We start from the raw sequence: 20,065 nt of genomic DNA on the forward strand, positions 1-20,065 counted from the left end.
GCTTTAATGAGGGCCACTAATAGACAATTTAGGTCTCCCTTTCACACTTTCTAACAGCTTCCGTGATACGTGTGACGATTCGTCAAATTTTTGGAGAGATTCTTATGCTCACAATAATGCATTGAATCTTGCTCGTAAGATTAGGTTTGGATTTTATGTAAAACATATGCACATGATACCGTTGGGCTAATAGAACAAACAAGGCAGACGGCACATCCAAGACGATTAATTAGGAAGTAAAAGTCAGACAAAATAGGAACAAGACCACGCATGACACAACTAAGAATCGAATCAGGAGCATGAATTGTAACAATTCCTTTAAACTCCAGGGATATAGGATGATTTGTTTTGTGTCTTGTGGGAATGCTGTTGCCATTGATACAGGATATGTGCCCTTGCTGGCATATACAGTAAAACCTTGGATTGCGAGTAACTTGGTCTGCGAGTGTTTTGCAAGACGAGCAACATTTTTAAATAAATAATAATTTGATAAACGAGCGAGAGGGTCTTGCAATACGAGCAGTGTACGTTTACGCTTTGTCTGCCGTGCGTCACGAGATCACAACTGATATACGAGTGCTTTGGATTACAAACACTTTGCTGGAACGAATTATGCTCGCAATCCAAGGTTTTACTGTAATGCATAATAATGTACATATTAGAAGAATAGGTTTTTCTACTTTTTTCTGGCAACAAAATTGAAACCTTTTTACGAGGATTCATGTCTGCATTAACCACAATTCTTGTGGTCAGAATGCAAACAAAAAACATGCTCTGATAATATATGCATTGTCCTTGAAACTGATTGGTCCACACCAGAGACGGCTTTCTTTTGAGCCTCGTGTCAAACGGTGTTAGACCAGAGGACACCACAAGGCGTACAACACAAAGAGAATGCCACTATCAGAGTATTGAGTGCTTGGGGTGAGCATCTACATCCTTTGCCAGTACCAAAATGTAAGAATAGGTTTTTCCGCTTTTTTTTGGCAACAAAACTGAAACCTTTTTGCAAGGAATCAAGTCTGCATTAACCACAATACTTGTGGTCAAAAATGCAAACAAAAAACATACTCTGATAAAAGAAAGCCGTCTCTGGTGTGGACCAATCGGTTTCAAAGACAATGCATATATTAGCAGAGTGTTTTTTGTTTGCATTCTGACCACAAGTATTGTGGTTAATGCAGACATGATTCCTTGCAAAAGGTTTCAGTTTTGTTGCCAGAAAAAAGGGGAAAAACTATTCTTCTATTTTGGTACTGGCAAAGGAGGTCCCATGATATAGATGGACATATTCTTTAATAACGCAAGAAAGCTTCACTGTGTTTAAAGATCCTTTTTCAAGAGGCTTTTGCTTTGGAATATTTGGCTTTTCATGTTTTTTTACAGTGACCCTGCAGTATAATTTCCAAAAGTAGGTCATTGTGTGTTTTTTTTTTCACATGGCATATGTTCACTTATAAATGGATGAGTGCAACTGAGTTTACTTGAAGGTCCTGGCTTAAGTGTGTTTTTTTTGCCTGTAAATGTGTTGACCCTCGATGTAGTGTGTCCGGGGGTGAAGGACGTTGACTTGACCGGCTGATGTTCCCCCAGCGGCGGAAGGTTGAAGCGGTGTACTACTACATGCGCAGCCTAGCGGCCAGCAACCCCATCCTGTCGGCCAAGGAGAGCCTCATCAGCCTGTTTGAAGAGACGAAGAGGAAGGTGAGCGGTGGCACGCTTGGTCCGTTCTTCAGGAAATAGCGGGCGAAGGTCCAGTGGCTTCCTAATATCGCAAGGAAGAGCGTTCCAGATGTCCGCATTGCGCGCATCTGAATGCGCGCGATGCGGTGGCCATCTTTGTTCGATGGCTTGCAGAAAGCCGCTGCGAAGACGACCGCAGTTTGCGTGATGGTTTATGTATTATGGTTCATTTGTGGCATGGACTTTGTGTGTAACGAGTGCAACGTTATAATGTAAAACACCAGTAATCATCCACCGTTAACTTGAATTCAAAACATTTCAGCAGTGCTCGATTCCACTCGCTGGGTTGTTGCAATGTAATTTTTGTACGATGCGAAATAAAATTGTACGATTTGGCGATTGTATCGATGCCAGTTTACCATGACGTCTTATTGTTGCGTTTTGATGTAATTTTATTACGTATCAAGATTGCTAAAGCGTTATTCAACTGCAGCTCACTCAACATAAACCTGCCTTCCAATAATTGTAACTATAAAACTTAAAATGCGTTTGTTGCACACACTGTCAGAAAATAACGATGTCATTATTGCCATGCCCTCCATTGCTTATTTTACCAAGCGCTAATGTCATGGGTAATATCTATGCTTTAAATTTTAATGGTTATTGTAAACTTTAACCCTACTTTCAATACCTTTTACGGAGGATTTTACATTGGGATGCGAGGCCAATTTATTTTTAAGGTCCATTCTGCCTGCAGGAAGAAACCAGAGTTAAAAAAAATCCCACACATATTTTATTTTACCAGGTAAGGCCCACTGAGCTACACAGCTTTTTTTCAGAAGCAACCTGGCCACAAATGATCGATCAACGAAGTGGCTTGTCACGTGGAAATGTATAGCATCCAAATACTCTAAACGCACGTTTCTAAATGTGGTGGGAAAAACCGGAGGACCCTGAGAAAAATCCACTTAACCACAGGGAGAAGATGTAAACTCCAATACAGGCATTGGGGTCGAGATCAAATCCACAACCTCCTGCATACCAGGCGAGGGAGTTAACATCTCACTACCATGCACAAGGGGTGCACTCAAATGTGCACAGAGATGATTCACGATCCTACTTTCTTTACCAACATTTTCTGGCCACCTCACATCCAAATCGTGTTTGAGAAATTCACACGTAAACGTGATCCACCAACCCTTGCCTCCCAACTGGTGGAATACAGGCGTGCGCCGAACGCCCCGCTGTTGATTTTACCAAGGCAAACGCAAGAGGGCAGGATGTGCGAGCGTGTTCCCACCGGCGGCGGTGTCTGCACCGCGCAGCAATGAAGCCGTCTCCAGATGCGGTCACATCTAGGCGATCTAAACACTCGGCTTGTATTCGCACGGAGGTTGCTTTCGCCGCATCGGCAGTCCGTCGATTTCTCGTCTTGGTTGTGCGCAGGCCGTGGCGGCGGAGCGTGCGGAACGGCGCTGGCAGCCCGAGGGCGAGGTGGGCGTGCGGGGGGGAGCCCCCGGGCTCCGGGGCGCTGGCTCCGGCCCCACCGCCCCCGCTGCAGATTCCACGCGCGTCGAAATCTGGATCCACCCGAGCCCCAGGCCGGCGCCTGGTGGCCCCCGGCGCGCGGACGAGCCCGCCAGCCCCGATGAACACACCGCTTTGGCCAACGCCGCCGATGTGAGTCTCGCGCGTTCCACACGCGCGAAACGAACAACTGTTATCTTGGGTGTACGTGCCTATGCTGCGTGTCCCAGGGTGTCTCAACAGGCGATTGTGACCCTATGTTGTTTGAGAAAAACTTGAAAGTAACTTTTAGGAGTGCTGTAGTGGTGTAATTCAGATCTTTGGGAATGACGTCACAGTGGCTTGAGTGCAGAAATGGAGCGCCTTACCATAACTCGGTAATGACGCTTTGAACTCGTGTAGGAAAGCCTGAGACACACAGTATTGGCAGATAGCTGCTTTAGTAGGGGCTGTGAAAACCATATGGTCCAGAAACAAAACTCTAGGGGAACCCATGAGGGCAGCGACTTGTGCATCGTGGCTCCTTGGCAAAGTCTACAATCGGCATGACGGCTTCCTTCAGCTGCACTGGAGGGCAGAGGGTGGGGAGTAGTCATTGATGAGATCTTTCTATTTGAAGTCAATTGTGTTATGTAATTGGTCAAATGTAATTTGGGCAGAGCCACTGAGATTTATTTTTCCACGGGGTTTCTGTGGGTACTTATGAATGTTTCCAGTCTCGTAGTAAATACAATTTAAAAGTAGAGTTAAACATTTATTTGACAGCAGCATAGAGTTGCGGCAATGCACACGCTTTTATTTGCACTCAACTATAAAATAAAAAATTTTGACCCCTATAATGAATCACATTTTTCGTGCTGAATAAAAGTGGGGTGGCTTTCATAAAGAAAATGTAACATCGAAAGAGCGCCACCCACTTTTATTCAGCACATCAAATGTGATTAAATCTGGGGGTCCAAATAATGTATTTTGTTCTTTGAGAGTGCAAATAAAAGTTTGTGCATTGAAAAGCTTGCTTTTTCACCTAATTTGTTTTGCCAGTGATGATGTCATTCGGTCTTTAACATCCATCGTAGATACTGCACTTGGGCAATCTGTAGAAATTTGTGGCAGCTGTGACAATTGATCTGCTACAGCTGACTCAGTGGTGAATCCCATCTCCCCCCATGTCGTTGTAAAATCCCTCCGCAGTGTAGTCCTTTTTTACGTTTTCGTTTGAGCATTTTAAATTTGCCTTTCAAATAAAACGTCCCGTGTTTTGTTGCTTTTTTTCCGCCCATCAGCTGAACAAGAAATTTGCGCAAAGTTTCCTGTACGCTCATGGCAAGCTGTTCACCAAGATCGGGTGGGTGGCACGGGCTCGAGCACACCCATCGCGTCTCCACACGGCCCCTCAACATTTTTTTACCCCACGTGAAGGGCAGGCGCCGTCCAAAAGCGAGCGCGCGCCCGGTCTTAACCGTCTTCACGATAGCCGTGCATATGAACGCTAACAGGTGAAGTGAATTCCTGTAGCAAGTAACAGATGATGTTTGCCGTTGCGATACTATATTTTGGTACAGCCCAGGAGGAGCCTTGTCTCGTGTAAATACATGGTTATCCCCGTTATAGAGCGGCTCACTTTACGGACCACTTTTCGGGAACATGTCTGTCCTGTGTGTCGAGGGTTGCTTGTACTTGCCGTTTGTGCCATAGTTTTTAAAGAAAAAATATCCTTTCTGATTTGACTGTTAGACCAAAGTCGACTGCCGTAAACCATGCTATTCACGTGGGATTAAGTGTTTTTAAATGTCATGACTTATTTTGATATTACGACACTCTTCTTCTCCGTTGGAGTATCGAGCACAAACTTTCAAAAATGAAAAGCAAGCATAAACAAAGTATGCATTTAGATGGTGCAGACACCGTTACACAGCTATCAATTAAATGTACGTGTTGTAGAAAATTTAGATGGTCACAATATCGCATTAAAAACTTAAAATATGTCTACTTTTACTGTTGCAGCTGACAGCATTTGCCTTCCATGGAGGCGGTGACTCGTTGTCAAAAGTTCACAATTTTCAAACTTGGCAGGAGCCACGCCCAGGGCACCGCGTTTTCTTTAGGAGCCCTTTACAAACTGCATTTTTGCGAGCCCTGGTCGTTTTGCCCAAAAGCAAAACCCTGCCCGGTGAAGCCGCCAGGTGGCGCCACAGCACTGTTAACCGGCAACCATTCCTGGCGGGTCGGGGGATTTTTTTGTTTGTTTTAAACACAAAGCAAAGGCCTCTGGTTGCACCCATCTGATGCCCAAATGCATCTGACGTTGCTGCAGCAAATTAAATGCGAAGCTGCGCTCGTGCGCCGAGCGCGGCCTTCTCAATCGGGAGCGCCTCGTCTGGCAGGGAATCCTGCGTTCGCGAGTGTGGGTGCGAGAGGGAAGTGCGGCGTTGCCACTTGCTTTGGGATAAAATAATGTGGGTGGATGAATGCTTAAATGCGTAAAAGAAATGCTTCGTAGAAGAAAAAAAATACATTAAAGGCCTGATTAATGATGTCTTCAACATTTTATAGCCCAGTTGTGATTTCCCAGGCTTTGGGTAATTCATTTTATGTAAATGAGGGTATTTTTGTGTGGAGTCTGTGCAATAAATGCAGCAGTGCTTTGAATCAATGGGCAATTACACGATACAGCAGAACATATGTCCGTTACCTTGCGGGCTGGTAACGTGTGTCATGGGCACAGTACGGCTCGCAGCGTATACCAGAGTGCCAGGCTCATATGTGGCAGTAGTGTAGCGTGGCTATGCTATCCTGATGTCTCTTAATACCGTTAGACCGGTGTGCAGTTTCTTTCCTGCCATGTAATATAAAAAGGGTGTCGCTGGCGGGTTGGTTGTGCTGGTGGTGGCTGCACCACACATGCTCTGCATGCGTTAGCGCTGCTTGTAACATTCACAATGAAGATGCTGGAGACTTTGATTTTAGAAAGAGGAATCACAAGCCAGCATTATTAAAAAATATCTTGGTGCAATGCTTCGTATGCAGCCTTCACGCATTTGGCAGGAGTCGGCGCAACGAGACGTGGTGAGAAAACAACAGTGAAATGTATACTAAAACATTAACTTGAGAAATTAAATCAGAGTTATTCCATCCAGGGGGAAGCAAATTCAATGCCCTTATGCAAGAGCGGCGGGCGGCTGTGCATATCCATGGGAATGTGGCTCCGCTTAGAAGCAATTTGCACCTCGTGATTCAGCGCTCTGGGGAGCTCGTTTGCTGCGAAGGCCGATGTGGCCAACTAGGCGGGGGGCGGGGGGGGTGGCCCAAGCTTACACCGTGAGTTGTGGAGAGACTGTGTCCTGCCTGGAGCGTCCTTGTGTCTGCGCAGCTGGGCATCTGGGGGCACGCTCACAGTGGCTCAACGTGATACCTGTGCTGCCCGCAGAGACCGTCTGTCGCAAAGCTCTGCCAATCCTGGCCAACTCGCTCGATTGTGGTACAAATTAATAGGGCAGCGTTAAAATTAAACATTATTTACCTGCCGGTGTTGCACTTAGCCTAGGCGCTAATTGGTTTTAATAGCGGCGGCGGTCTTGCAGTGACTTGCATGGCTATAATTTCACGTCGGTCGCGTGTACGGTTAAATTGCGGATCAGCAGTGACCGCGAGCAGACTTCGTAAACAGTACTTTCCCAAATGACTAGGTGGCCGTGAGAGAGAGATGTGTCACCGGCAGCGTCGGCGCTCAAAGGGGGGGGGGGTGGTCTGAGCCATGGGCGGCACGTTCACGGAACTCCTGTCGCACTGACATTCTCGGAGTTGCGATGGTCGCCGCAGGAATGTGAGCTCCATGCGGTCGAGACGTGCGCTTTTAAAACCGCACCGCGGGCTCGTGATTTAAGTATGCGCCTCTCACCCACAGACAGACGTCAGTCGTCTTGGCACAGGTGTGCACAACATCGTGGCAGGATGAGAGAGAGGAGGGGTGGGGGCAAGAATGAGACGGCGAGGTGAAGCGATACGGATGTTTTCCTTAAATGTTGCAAATTGGTACAACTTAAGCAAAGGCAGGATGACTTGTGCAATTGTTGGCACCTATGAAACCCTGACACCGGTACCGAATGACGCTCGCGCACAATCAGCCGCAGCACCCGGTGTCCGGCGTTAACGGCGGGAGTGCTCCTCGCTGGGATGCCAAGGGTGTTCGGGTTCACGCGCGCGCAAAATATCCACCCGTTTACGTACATAGCCATGGCATCCCCGAGAGGCTCACCTGGCGCTGCAGCCACCAGAATTCTCAATCCCCGTGCGAGACCGGAGTTAAGCTGCACGCTTTGGACTTGACCTGGCGCGAGCGGCGATGACGTCTGAAGGAAATGAGTTTTTACGTCGTTCGTACAAACAACTCTCACTAGGGGCATGACTGTTGGTCACTATTCGCCCACTCCCCTCTGTGCTCTGTGCCTTGAACAAATGGCTCCATCACAACCTCGTGCCCCTTGTGGGTGCTTATCCGCAGGTCAGCCACACCTTGCCGTGGCCGTGCCTCTCAGCCCCCACCACCCCCTCCCCTCGTTGCAGCACGGTCCTCCCACGGGCCGGCGTGAGCCAGAGAGGACGGCGAGTGCTCCCGAGTTTATCTTGGTTCCGTGCCCCCCCCCCCCCCCCCCGGCGCGAGGGCCGTGGCCTCGCCGTCCCACGCGCTGCTTCCCGTTTTAATCGCACGTTAATATTTTGCTGGAGGTGGGCCAGCTCACGACCGCCCGAGCTGCCCTGGGGCTTTTCGTGTGCTTTGTTTAACCAGGTGAGAACGCAGGAGATCTGGATGGTCTCATTTGCAAGAATGATCCGGGTCATTAGTTGTTGCGGATAGCCTTTTTGTGTTTTGTATATAAATTAATGAATCAACCTAAGCTGCGAGGTTAGGGCAAGCGGATGGTGTGCTTGCCACAGAGCTCATTGAGCTTGCAGCAAGCAAGATTGATTCTGCATTCGGCCAGAAATCTACACGAGGCGTCATTAACAAAGCGCACCGATCTACTGTACAGTTGATATTGAGACACTATTCTCTTTCCAACTATCTCAAATTTGAGAGAGTAGACCATCCTTAAGCCATGCGCAATGGCTTCCCGTCCAACTCACTTAAATGTATCGTTCAAATTAATAGGACAGCATTAACATTAATTATTATTTACCTGCCTGCAGTGCACAAATTAGACCAGTCGTGAAGTATACATCCGAATTCTACAAACTAAAACGCACAACAATCGGCGTAACTGTAGACACCCGTGTTGCTGAACCCCACGAGCATGCCTCGGCGAGCCCCCCCCCCCCCCCCCCCCCGTGTGAGGTGGCACCGTGGGACGGCTGCGAGCCCCCGGGGGCGAGGTTTATTTACCGCTCCGCCGTGACCCTCCCACCCAGACACGCTGGCGTTTGCGGTTTTACGCGCCGTTGGCAGCGGCGCTGCGTGCGCCCTCGGAGCCAGACGGCGTCCCGTTCGGCAAATCTTGTGCCAACTGGGGTTGGCGGCATGAGCTGGCGCGCTCCTTCAGTGCGCCAGCATGTTGCCGCGCCCGTGGGTGCTCTTGCTTGTTATTTTTTTTTATTCTCCAGAGCCTCTGCACTCAGGGTTTCTGGGCCTTTTGTTCCGAGGATTCCACACGCACGAGCTATGCATTGTATTCTTTTGGGAAAATTTATTTTGAAACCGAACCACGTAAGCTATATTTTAGAAAATGTGAATATTTCTGATGGTGACTAAACACAAGCAGGTGACTAAACACAGGATGGACAGTTGTTTGGTCTGGAACATTCAGAACACGTCTTCTTGGAGGTGGCTCAGTGGCTCAAAGCACTTAAGAAGCCTGCGCTGAGTTTTGTCATCTGGGCAAACACACGCGGTTGAACTGAGCTCTTTGGTGTAGCGAGTTGATCTTCGTCTTCCCCTTTTCCTGTCACCACAGTCGTATGCTCATCCATTATCAGGCACGCGATTATGTGGCCCGTGACCCTGGTGGGGTCCTCCACGACGCACAGCTCCTCCTCCGGAAGCCGACTGGTCGATAGACGCTCCATGGTCTGTTTCTCACCTCAGGCGCACGTGTCAGTACCGTTCCAGTAGCCCCACTTTCCGCACTATGACTTTTGACCCTCACGATTGCCGTTCGAAGGCGATTTAAACATATCCTGGTCGACCAATCTCACTCTGCGCCAGCGGCGAGGTGTTCCACAAGGTCAGCTTGCATTTTGCAAACCTTTTGTTATCGCGTCGAGTCGCGTTCACCACATTTCCAGTGGCATAGCCCTCGGTGATATTTTTAAGCGGTTCCATTGCAGCTAGGAAGCTCTTCCGCTTACAGCGGCCGTGTGGCCATGGCAGTGGATGTCCAGTGTCCTCACCCTGTCATTATCGTTGTATTTCGCTTGCCACCGCTCTCGCGATATCCGGTGGGGCGATTCCGGCGAGCACTCACTGGCTGTTCGCATTTTTTGTTTTTCGGCATCCGGTAATGCATCGGAAGCTGTCATTCAACACAGGGTTCAGCTTCTTTGCGTGAGCCGATCTTTCCCACACTGGACATGTGTATTCTATCAAAGAATAGCAAAGTGCGAGTGCATTGGCTCGTATTGTTCCTGGGTTGCCTCCCCATGTTGAGTTTGCGAGCTTCCTGAGTTTATTGTTCCGGGCACAGGCTTGGCCTTTTCGCCCTCCCCCCAGGTGTTGCTTTGCAGGAGAGCATGTGGGCTAATGTCACTCCATGGTAGACCGGATTCCATGAGCGAGCGAGCGGTACCCTTGCTCCAGACGATGCCAAGTTGTGTGTCGGCATCCCAGTTGTTACTGAGATGGAAGAGGCTCACTTGAGTCTCGGCTGTTTTGGCACGTATTGGTTCATGGTGTAGTCGACTGATAACCCGGACAGTGCTGCTGTGAGTGTAGCTTCAATCTTGGTGGGTTGGGTAGCTGTGCGTAGCTCATCGGCGTGTCACAGCTAAGTCACCAGCGACTACTCAAAAACCCACCGTGTTAAGTTTAGTTTTTCACTTATTTTTGACATCCCGCAACTTAAAGATTGAAACATATTGTTCATGTCGCTGTCCGATGAACACCCCTGTCGAGCAGAGCAGGTGTGAAGGTGCACCGTCTATCGTGTGGATAAAGAGGCATTAGATGTGACTTCAGAAGTAGTTGTGAGATGTACCCTTCCAGAGTCCGGCCTCTGACGTTGGGTGACACACACTGCTTTCTGCATTGAATGGGGTTGTGAATGGAAATCTCGCCATCTGATAACACGTCACTGATAGCGCATTTGTAATATATTGGTGGTGGTGGTCGGGGAGGCGGGGGGGGGAGAAGCAAAAAAAAGTTAAGCAACCATACGTGACTGTGTTTTGAGAGATTGCGATAGCTGGCATTGAAGCAGCGTGAAGTGATATTGATGTCCGGTAAACTGCACGCCCCATTTGGACCGGCACCTGCCGAAAACTTTTTGAAAGGTGTTAACCTCAACTCGGGCTACAGTGTTACCGCGTGAGCTCTCAGGCAAGAGTGACATCAGGGCACAGTGCCTGTGGGGTGGCACGTGTCCAACGGGCACTCCACGGCAATTAATTCCATCGCTCCTTTTGAGTTACCTGTGTCACACTCGCCGAGTCCCTCACCGTAACAACTGGCTTGTCTCCTTCTGGAATGGTGCCGCCAATTGATTTTGCCATGGCTATTTTGAGCATTGTTGTTGGTGTATCGGAAATAAACACGTGATGACGATGGATTACCAGAGACAAAGAATGCAAAATACACATCAGTTTGTTCAGTTTATATGAAGTTATTTTCTTCTGAATTCCAATTAGTAATGATGCTACCCACAAATTCACATCATACGATTCAGATTTGGTTTCAAATGCCGTTAGCAGGAGCAGCACATTCATACTCACCAGCAGTCTTATTCGTGTGTTTTAATGTTTCTGTGGGGAGCAGTGGTGCAGTGGTTAGCACACTGCGCTACGAACCTGGCGACCCGCGTTCGAATCCCACCTACGACCAATAACAGTGGAGGATATTTTAACTGGTCACAGGCCAACTCTAAGTCGACTCAGCCTTAAGTTAGGACCTTTTGCAGTGTGTAAACATCAGCATTGGGGAGATAAAGATGGCTGGGTGTGGTGTGTGCCGTGTCGGCCTTCATAGGTGCTCCTCTAACAGCACGTGCCCCAACAGTTCTCGCAGCGGCTTTTGTCAAGTCATCAGACAAAGTCGGTCACTGCATTGCGCGCTTTCAGATGCGCTTCTGCGGCTGTCTGGAACGCTCTTCCGATATTAGGAAGCCACTGGAGATATGCCCTTTTAAATCAAGATTGAAAACGAATTTCTTCATAACTGCTTTTTGTGTTTAGTTTGTTACCCTTCCCCATGCACCTCCAATTAGCACGGTTGACTACATACGATGCGAAAGAAGTTCAGCATACAAGGCTACACGGCAGGAGGAGATCTTTGTCCGTGTGTGTGTGTGGGTGTCGTGCGTGCAGGATGGAGAGGTTTGCGCCGGTGGTGTGTGCGTCGCTGCGGGAGTTCAGGGCCATGCTCCAGCACAGCCCCTGCCCTGTGGGCGGCACCCGCATGCTGCAGCTCATGGCCATCAACATGTTCGCCGTGCACAACAGCCAGCTGAGAGGTGCGTGCTGCGCCCGTGTGTGTGTTCGTGTGTGTGCGTGTGCGTGCGCGCTTCACGGCAACGACTACTTTCCGCGGCTCGTAGTGCACGGTCCTGCCACACGGCCCTCTGTTTGAAGGGAGCCCTTCCGTACAGTGTGCGGTGACTTTGATGATGCGACTGCAGGAATAGACCGGTACATGGCCCCAGTTACTTAAACCCCTTTCCCATCCCTCGGTACGTCTTCGGGTCGGAAGGCGTACCGACGCTCCCACAAGGCCATGCCGTAGAACGTGTGGCACAGTTTGGTGCCAGCTATCGTGGAGTGCGGCCGTGTCGCTACAGTTCTCTGCGGTGAAAACAATGTACAGTGAAACCTTGGATTGCGAGCATAATTCGTTGCGGAAACGTGCTCGTAATCCAAAGCACTCTTATATCAAAGCTAATTTCCCCATAAATAATGGAAAACTCAGATGATTCGTTCCACAGCCCAAAAATAATGTATTCATATAAAAATGATTAATACAAAATACCTTTTTAGATTTTTATTATTTAAATTTAATATAAAGTAATTACATTTAATCGTGGCTGGTGTGAGGGAGACGAGACAGAGGAGAGGAGGAGGAGGGTTATTGTGTAGGACGACTTTCACTTGCAGTACAGTTACTAAAGAACAGTCGCTACACTTGGACACAAAATAAAAAAAAATGCTTTGCGCACACACACGTGGTCACAACACTATACTGTAATAAACAGTGTGTACGTGGTCACAACACTATAGTACTATAGTAAACAGTATACACGTGGTCACAACACTATAGTACTTTAGTAAACAGTATACACGTGGTCACAACACTATACTGTAGTTAACAGTGCACACGTGGTCACAACACTATACAGTACTGTAGTAAAGAGTACACACGTGTTCACAACACTAGTAGTACTGTAGTAAACAGTATACGCTCGCACGGATGTTGACTATACGAGTGAGGCACGCCGACTGAGACCGAGCATGGGAGATGATTACCCACAATCCCCCAGCGAGAGAGAGAGAAGAACCATTGGCTCAGTTGTGATCACGTGACGCTCGGCAGACAAAGCGTATACTGTACGTACTGCTCGTATTGAAAGACATCGCTCGTTTATCAAATTATTACTTATTTAAATTTTTTGCTCGTCTTGCAAAACACTCGCAATCCAAGGTTTCATTGTATTTAAAAACAGCAGCGTTAAGCCTCTCGAAATAAAATTAACGTGAACTGCTTGAGCGTTCCGAGATTGAGCGGTGAACGGGACCCACCCTGCAACTTACAGACGTCTCGGAACGGGATATATGGCATCCCCACCTAACACGGCCATAATTGAATGAAATCACTGCATGACATCACAGCCCTGTGATGACGATGCAATCACTCGAGGATTTTATGATGTTAAAAGATAGAAGCAATGCTTGTGTGTAAATAATGATTGCTATTGGGTTTTTTTACCCCCGCATTTCAGGTACATTGTCAGTTTGCAGTCACAGTGAAAACTGTGATTGTGAAATTATGCTTAAATCACGCGTTCATTTTCAACCAGGTTGTCGTGCATTTCCGCTGTTGCTAGGGAGGACAGGGACACGCAAGAAATAGATATGATCCAACAGCTGCTGTCAAACTTGAGCTTTGAGTTAAGACACTGCTCATATGATACCTACTCTTTTGTTGAGTCGAGGAGTCTTTAATGTCCACTTTGCAGAAGGGATTTCAAATGCTTCCTCGTGAAACAGACAAGGCTCCAGTGTGGATCTGCCCTCCACTTGGCTGTCCCCATGCACCACATGCCCCTAAAGATGGGGACACTGTGGCAGCTAATGAGGAGGGAATCATGTTAGGTTTGTGCAGTGCTCGCAGCAGGCAGCTCATTTTTAGCGACAAGAGGCCCGCGAATGTTAACTTGACGTCGGGGCGATCGCCTCGAGTGCACGTAATGAGCTCCTGGGTGACACCGCGGTGCAGTCCATACCACGTGGAGTCGCTTTAAAGCTTGAGTTTTAAGGCTTTCGGGAACTCGGCTCTCTGACCGTGGTGTGGCTACGCGAGGGAAGACTTGTTACCATCGCAGCCAATAGGAAACGAGGGACATAATGTTGTTGCACCTGTAGGTCGCAGCGAAGTGTGGCGAAGGCCCCCAGTGCTTAAAGTGTCAGCATAATATTGAGCCTCCTGTATAGTTTATGGCCTAATGACAGGAGCGGTCACTGCTGAGCCAGTTTACACAGCCGTCCACAGTTCAGATTGCAAAGGGAAACTTGCGTTCACTGGCATAGCATTTGTTTTCAAATGGATGCCATCAAATCGTGTGTGGATACCGAAAGTCTCACTGACTGGTAGGGACTTAATCTGTTTTGATTTCTTTGTCTTAATCCGCCAGTTTTGGTCTTGTCATAATGACGGGGCTAAAACCTTTGGGCAGTGTTTGATAACCAGACAAACGCAGTCGCGTCTGCCGGCTGGCACAGGAGCCCGATTGCTACCGACCACACTCCCTGAACCGTAATGACACTTCCCTCACATTAATCCGTCCAGCTTTGCTGCGGAGCCAGGTCCCAAGTTTAATCTGGTAATACAGCATCAGAAATGATGGGAGCAAGTGGGGGGGGTGGTGGTGGGTTGGGGGGTGTCTTACCACAGCAGATGATGATAATAATGATATTAAAAATATTGGGCTGTCCCAAGAAACCAGAGTAAACCTAAAAGGCATTCATAATTAATTTGGCGCAGGGAATGTACAGCATGTCGGTTATTCTGTAGTCCACTGGGTTAAGTATCGAGATCATCGTTTGAAATTTAGAGCTGTTCCTTTAACAGATGCGACGTTTAGTGTTTTGACAGTACCCGTTTTGATAGCAAGGCGTTGAACACACATTGAGATTGGGCATGATGCAGAACGTATGCGTGCCCCAACAAAGAGTCAAGCGCTGGTGTTTGGGTAGCCACGTTAATGGTGCGTATGAGAAATAATCGGGTTTTGTTTGCCTCTAAATAGCAGAAGGCATGGCCTGACCTTCCTGCACTTTTTAAAACCTCTCACTTGAAAATTACAATTCAGAGAATGGCAGGTTTGTCAGTCATTGTTGTAAACAGGATACATGTTGCTGTTTTATATATAAACTAGACTGACTGAACAAGTGATTTCCATTTGCTAGGAACAAAAATCCATAATTTTGTTATCTATTTACGTAGGGAACAAACCGTGTTTTCTTTGAGGGGTACAACCTCATTTTTTTTGCCTGTATAGCATTGCTTTTGTTTTTTTCATGCTGTCGAGCTATAACGTGTGTGTTAGAGAAGATTGAGGCACGGATGTATGCACACACGAACTCTGAAACCCGTGGCGTTGGATGTAATAATTTGGTTTCTATGCCAAGCATGCAGTATATGCTGCTGAGCGGAAACAGTAATGCACAGTGCTCCAGTGCTCACACACGCACGCGTGACTCGTGCGTCCTTTCGGTTGCATCGTGATTTCTGTTTGTCCACACATTGTACGTTTGGGATGGGTGAGTCCCTCCAATTAACCGCGTAACGTGGGATGCCACGGTGGCGTTGATGTTAACTCCCTCGCCTGGAATGCAGGAGGTCGTGGGTTCGATCCCAACCCTTGATGTCTGCTGCGTATTTGGAGCTTGCGTGTTCTTCCCGTGGCCGTGTGGATTTTTCTCCGGGTCCTCCGTTTTTTCCCCCTCCACATTTAGAATCAACAGGCCTTGTAGAGTATTTGGCTCCTATACATTTCCACATGATAAGCCACTTCGTTGAGCTATTATTTTTCGGCCAATCGCTTATGGAAAAGAAGCTATATCGCTCAGTGGGCCTTAGCATGTAAAATTAAAACAGTTTAATGGTGCCAGATTGCTTGCACTCAGTGCACTGCATGCAGGATATATGCACATATATTTATTTGTGTACTCTACTCGTGTGTATGTTTCTAAATATGTATGCTGTGGCTGGTGTTTTTAATGCAGCTGATGGGCTACTTATTACTTTAGTCGGGACATATCATGTTCATCTGTGTTGCTGCCCATCCATTTGAGGGCATCTCACATTTTTACAAAAACAACAAACCCTTACGTTATTTGTCGTGAAACTTACTACACAACTTGGCAACGCTAATGGCCACACCAGAATAGGTATTTGGCGAGGTTGACAAATAGCGGGGACACTTTGTGCCTTCACAATTAATTTGCACGCTGCTGAACGTGGGCACATGGGTCTGCGCATTTGCACCCTCGTGGATTTGTTCGCATGTGCATTTGTACGTTTCCGTGTGCGCGCTGTCTCCGTACTGTCCAACCCCTTAACAACATGCCTCGTTCTCTTTGTAGACTGGCTTGCCAGCTTGTTTCTCTACCAAACGCACGTATGGTGCATGTACTGGCGCTGTGCATTTTGCAAACTGTTCCTGGCCATGAAGCACAACGCTTGTGACGATTGAAATTTGGAACCTGGTTTGGGTCTCTCCATAAAATGAGTGTCTAGCGTGGTTTGTTTAGGTTTCCACTGGGGTGGCAAATGCGGCTTGACTCACCTAGAACTGGCCACAGCCACCCCCTTAGGTGCTATATTGCCCTGAATGGTTGCACGCCAACATTACTTGTCTGATGGACGATGAATATGAATGCATGACTTGCGATTTTCTATTTGTAAGATTAACTTCACGTGTTACACTTAGCAGTTTTTAGCACGTATTGTTGACCTGAATTGTTTTGTTTGCGTTGCAGCTAAAACTTGTATGTATCTACTTACCATATGTGTGTACTCATGCACACATCTGCACACTGTACAACAACAACAAAAGTCTGAAATAGTTTGCAGTTAAGTCAAAAAAATATTGAATTAAAAAGTCAACATTTATGGCTTTCTTCAAGATTGGGGGGGGGGGGGGGGAGGCGATTGTTCAAAGGCGTTTGTGTGCCACATGGCATGCTGATGCCACTCGGCACAAAGCCGCCTGACCGCTCGTGCGGGCTCGAAGCCGCGGGGTCGCTCGGGTTACTCCAAACAAAGGGAGCGTTTGAGACTCGGCCGTGATGAGGCAGCGTGGCCATCTGGACCGATCGCTCTCCGCTCGGCGGATGTGGGAACACGGGCGAGACAAAGGCACCGCTGAGCTGTCTGGGAACACCAGGGCTACACCGAGTGTTCACTCACTCCTCCCTCTGCCTCTCTTCTTCTTTTCCCTCTCTCTCTCTCTCTCCCTGTGCCTCTCTCTTTCTGCCGCTCAGCCCCCTGTGCCCCTCCAACCTCGCGCTCACTCTTTCACCCTATTTCACCCATGCACCCCCTTACGTTTTTTCTGGTATGCCTCTCGTGTACCCTCCCTCGCCTCTCATGCTTTCATTTCCCCTCTTACAGTGGTGAAGCTGCTGTGTTCCCTTAGCTCTTGGAGCCTCCTTGTTCACCCCGTCTCTGCTGTCCCCTTCATGTAATTCCACTTCCATTTACGAGAGCGGTGGAGAGGTGGGGGCGGTCGCGTTGATGCCTGTATACAAGACCTTCCCGTACGGTGATGAACACCGCACCTTAAGCCTGACATGGCGGGCAGATGTGAGGTGTAGCCTTTTCAAGAGACGGCTCGCCTCCATCAATAGCCACTTTTTCCAGGAATGTTGTCGCCTCTCTACCAATCTCTCGCACTATGGTTCTCTTTGAGAGATTTGTGGGAATGCTTTTTAACATTTTCGTTTTTCATTTTTTTCACAAAAATCACAATTGTGCTCTTGGCCTCCAGGCACAATCAACTCTGGATCTTCTTCCAGCGACAGAGCCACACATTGCTTTCTGGAATCCAGAAGTGGTGCCAGGTCTTTATCTCCACTATGGTTTCACCGATCCAGCAGCCACTACCATGCAGCCTCTTCAGCCTGGCAAGTCTTGTCTGCTAAGCACGACAGAGCTAAGAACAAAACCACATTTCTATGGAGGGGCTTGTGTAGGCGCTGCTGACCTCCTGGAAATATCTGAACCCCCGCATACGTCGACCAAGTTTGGTCTTGGATAGGAGCGCATCATTTGAACCCAGGAGCTCAGTGCTGCTGGATCTCTTCTCTGAGACAAGGGTAACACGAGCATCAGCCCTTTCAGCCACCCGTCATCCTTTGCATTCCAGCTGGCTCATTTGTCTCTCACTCCCTGTCCCTCTCATGATCTTAATTGCCCTCTCCTCATCGGCTCTGTCGTTAGCTTCCTCATGCCCTCCGTCCCTAGTGACTCACTCTGTCCCCGCTCTTCCCATACTCGTCCTCTAATCTGCAGGCAAAAGTTAAAGGTGCAGCCCTAAAATTGCACATTCACTTCATTGAGTCCGCTCGATTTGTTACGTATATGATTCAGCTTATCACGAGCATAGGAATACATTTCAAGCAATGAATCGACGCATCTTTACAATCCGCCCAAATTTAAGTTCTGATTTGAGACTTAGCCATTGCCACTGTCAGGCCTCGACTTACTCTTTGCAAGTGACATTGCAAAGTCCTTGGCATTCCCCTTCTGGTGAACTTCCTACACTTGGACGACCGTTCCCATATGAACGAGCAGACACGGTCGGGAGTTGAACCGCTGGCCTAGCGGCGTCGCGGCCCAGGGTGAGCGCCCATGACCCCCCCACAGGGGGGCTCTGTGGGAGTAGAGGCTTTGTGAGCCGCATCTGCTGGGCGCTGGCTTGGCACGGGGGAGCTACGCTGCGAGGGGACGCAGCTCGTAGCTCTTGTCCTTAAGCTCAATTCTTGGCGGAACAAATGTCAAATGGCTTGGAGTTGTTCTTCTTTTTTCCCTGCGTGCTGAGAGCCCTAAGTGTGTTTGCCTCCCGTGCAGGAATTGCTCGCGATTGAGGAGTAATGTGTAATAGCCGCTCCTATCACTCATGGCTGCCTCGCGTGTCGCAGGGGACAAAATTGGACCGTGCCAGTTGTCCGCATGGGTGCTTTCAAATGCGGATTTTACTCCACAACAACCAAACAGAATTGTGCATTTGTATATGCAGAGGCAGATGCGCTCGTTAATATCACGTCACTGCGTGAGGGTCTCTGTTTACAAACAATGCCCGTGTTGGGGTGGGGGCTGTTGGGATGGTAGGGTTGGGAGGGGGGGGCTTTGGGACAACGCTCACCCCTGTTTCTTTTATTTCATGTTGTTTTGAGGCACCACCAGCGAGCACTGTGGGCCTCTGAGGTCAGGCTCAAGTGTGATGCGTTCTAGGCGGCCACGGAAACAGCGCGTGTGCCCGTGACGGGCACCGTGGATGCTAAACAGAGATGCTCTGCAACAAAGGCCAACTTCCAGGCGACCCTGACTCACTCCCCCCCAAAACATAAACATGTCCACGTCATCTTTTCATTTGTTCGTTCAGGAAAAAAAAGCCTTCAGATTATAGTGGGATGTTTGGCCAATTCCGTGAATGTGTTTATTGTGCATGAGAGTAAACCCCAGAGAAAACCCACGCATACGGGGGGGGGGGGGGGTGGGGGTGGGGATATCACTCAAAGCTCCGTATAGATGAATTCAAGAATACCTTTGCTATCCTGTCATCGCCAGGCCACCTCACAAACAAATTAGTTGGGAGTCTCACATGTCTCTGTGATCCACCAACCCCCAAGCCTCCAAAATTTATGCATTCGATGCATATGCCAAATTGTGGCGTAAAATAACCCAACTCTAACTCAAACCTGCCTCTAACCGAACCCTGATTTTTTTTTATATATCCAAAACCCAGTCCTGATTTATAACAGAGCCCTACCCTATGTACCACCTTCTCAAAGAGCTTGAGAATATCACCATAATGTCTGTCCCTCAGTAGTGCCCGGGGGTATAGAGGAGGGTGAAAATCATATTTCTCGCTTCCAGCCAGGGTCTGGTACAGGTTCATTTGCATCTGAACCGAATCGTATTGGTGACCAGCTTATGAATAAGCAGCGTTTTAGTACTTGCGTTAAATATCGTTTTTTCATAAACGGTCACCGACACGCTTCGTATTCCTCCCGCCGTCTCCTCAAAGTGTCTCCTCAAAATGTTTTCCCAAGAGTATTAATGGGGAAAAATGTCAATTTTAAAAATGGGAAATATTTTTAATGGTGAGAAATGTGTTGATTGGGTCCGTTGTGTGCATTGCCTTGACAAATAGTTCAACTGCGAATGCTGGTTGAGTTGGATCCTTGTGTTATTTGCAGATTTGTCGGTTTT

General features: G+C 48.2%; 1 protein-coding gene across 5 annotated transcripts in view; it reads left to right on the top strand.

Moving 5' to 3' along the window:
* The window catches only part of SMG6 (SMG6 nonsense mediated mRNA decay factor), a 189,103-nt gene that overhangs the window by 16,569 nt on the left and 152,469 nt on the right, over positions 1 to 20,065 (top strand). For all 5 annotated transcript variants that reach the window (XM_032967690.2, XM_032967687.2, XM_032967688.2 and 2 more), the window contains exons 8-11: positions 1,594 to 1,704; positions 3,130 to 3,363; positions 4,494 to 4,555; positions 11,722 to 11,867. In XM_032967690.2, coding sequence (XP_032823581.2) covers positions 1,594 to 1,704; positions 3,130 to 3,363; positions 4,494 to 4,555; positions 11,722 to 11,867 — 553 coding nt within the window. The remainder of the gene's footprint in view (positions 1 to 1,593; positions 1,705 to 3,129; positions 3,364 to 4,493; positions 4,556 to 11,721; positions 11,868 to 20,065) is intronic.

This window comes from Petromyzon marinus, chromosome 38 (genome assembly GCF_048934315.1).
Source record: "Petromyzon marinus isolate PM22_M1 ecotype Great Lakes invasive population chromosome 38, UKy_Petmar_22M1.pri1.0, whole genome shotgun sequence".
NCBI lineage: Eukaryota > Metazoa > Chordata > Hyperoartia > Petromyzontiformes > Petromyzontidae > Petromyzon > Petromyzon marinus.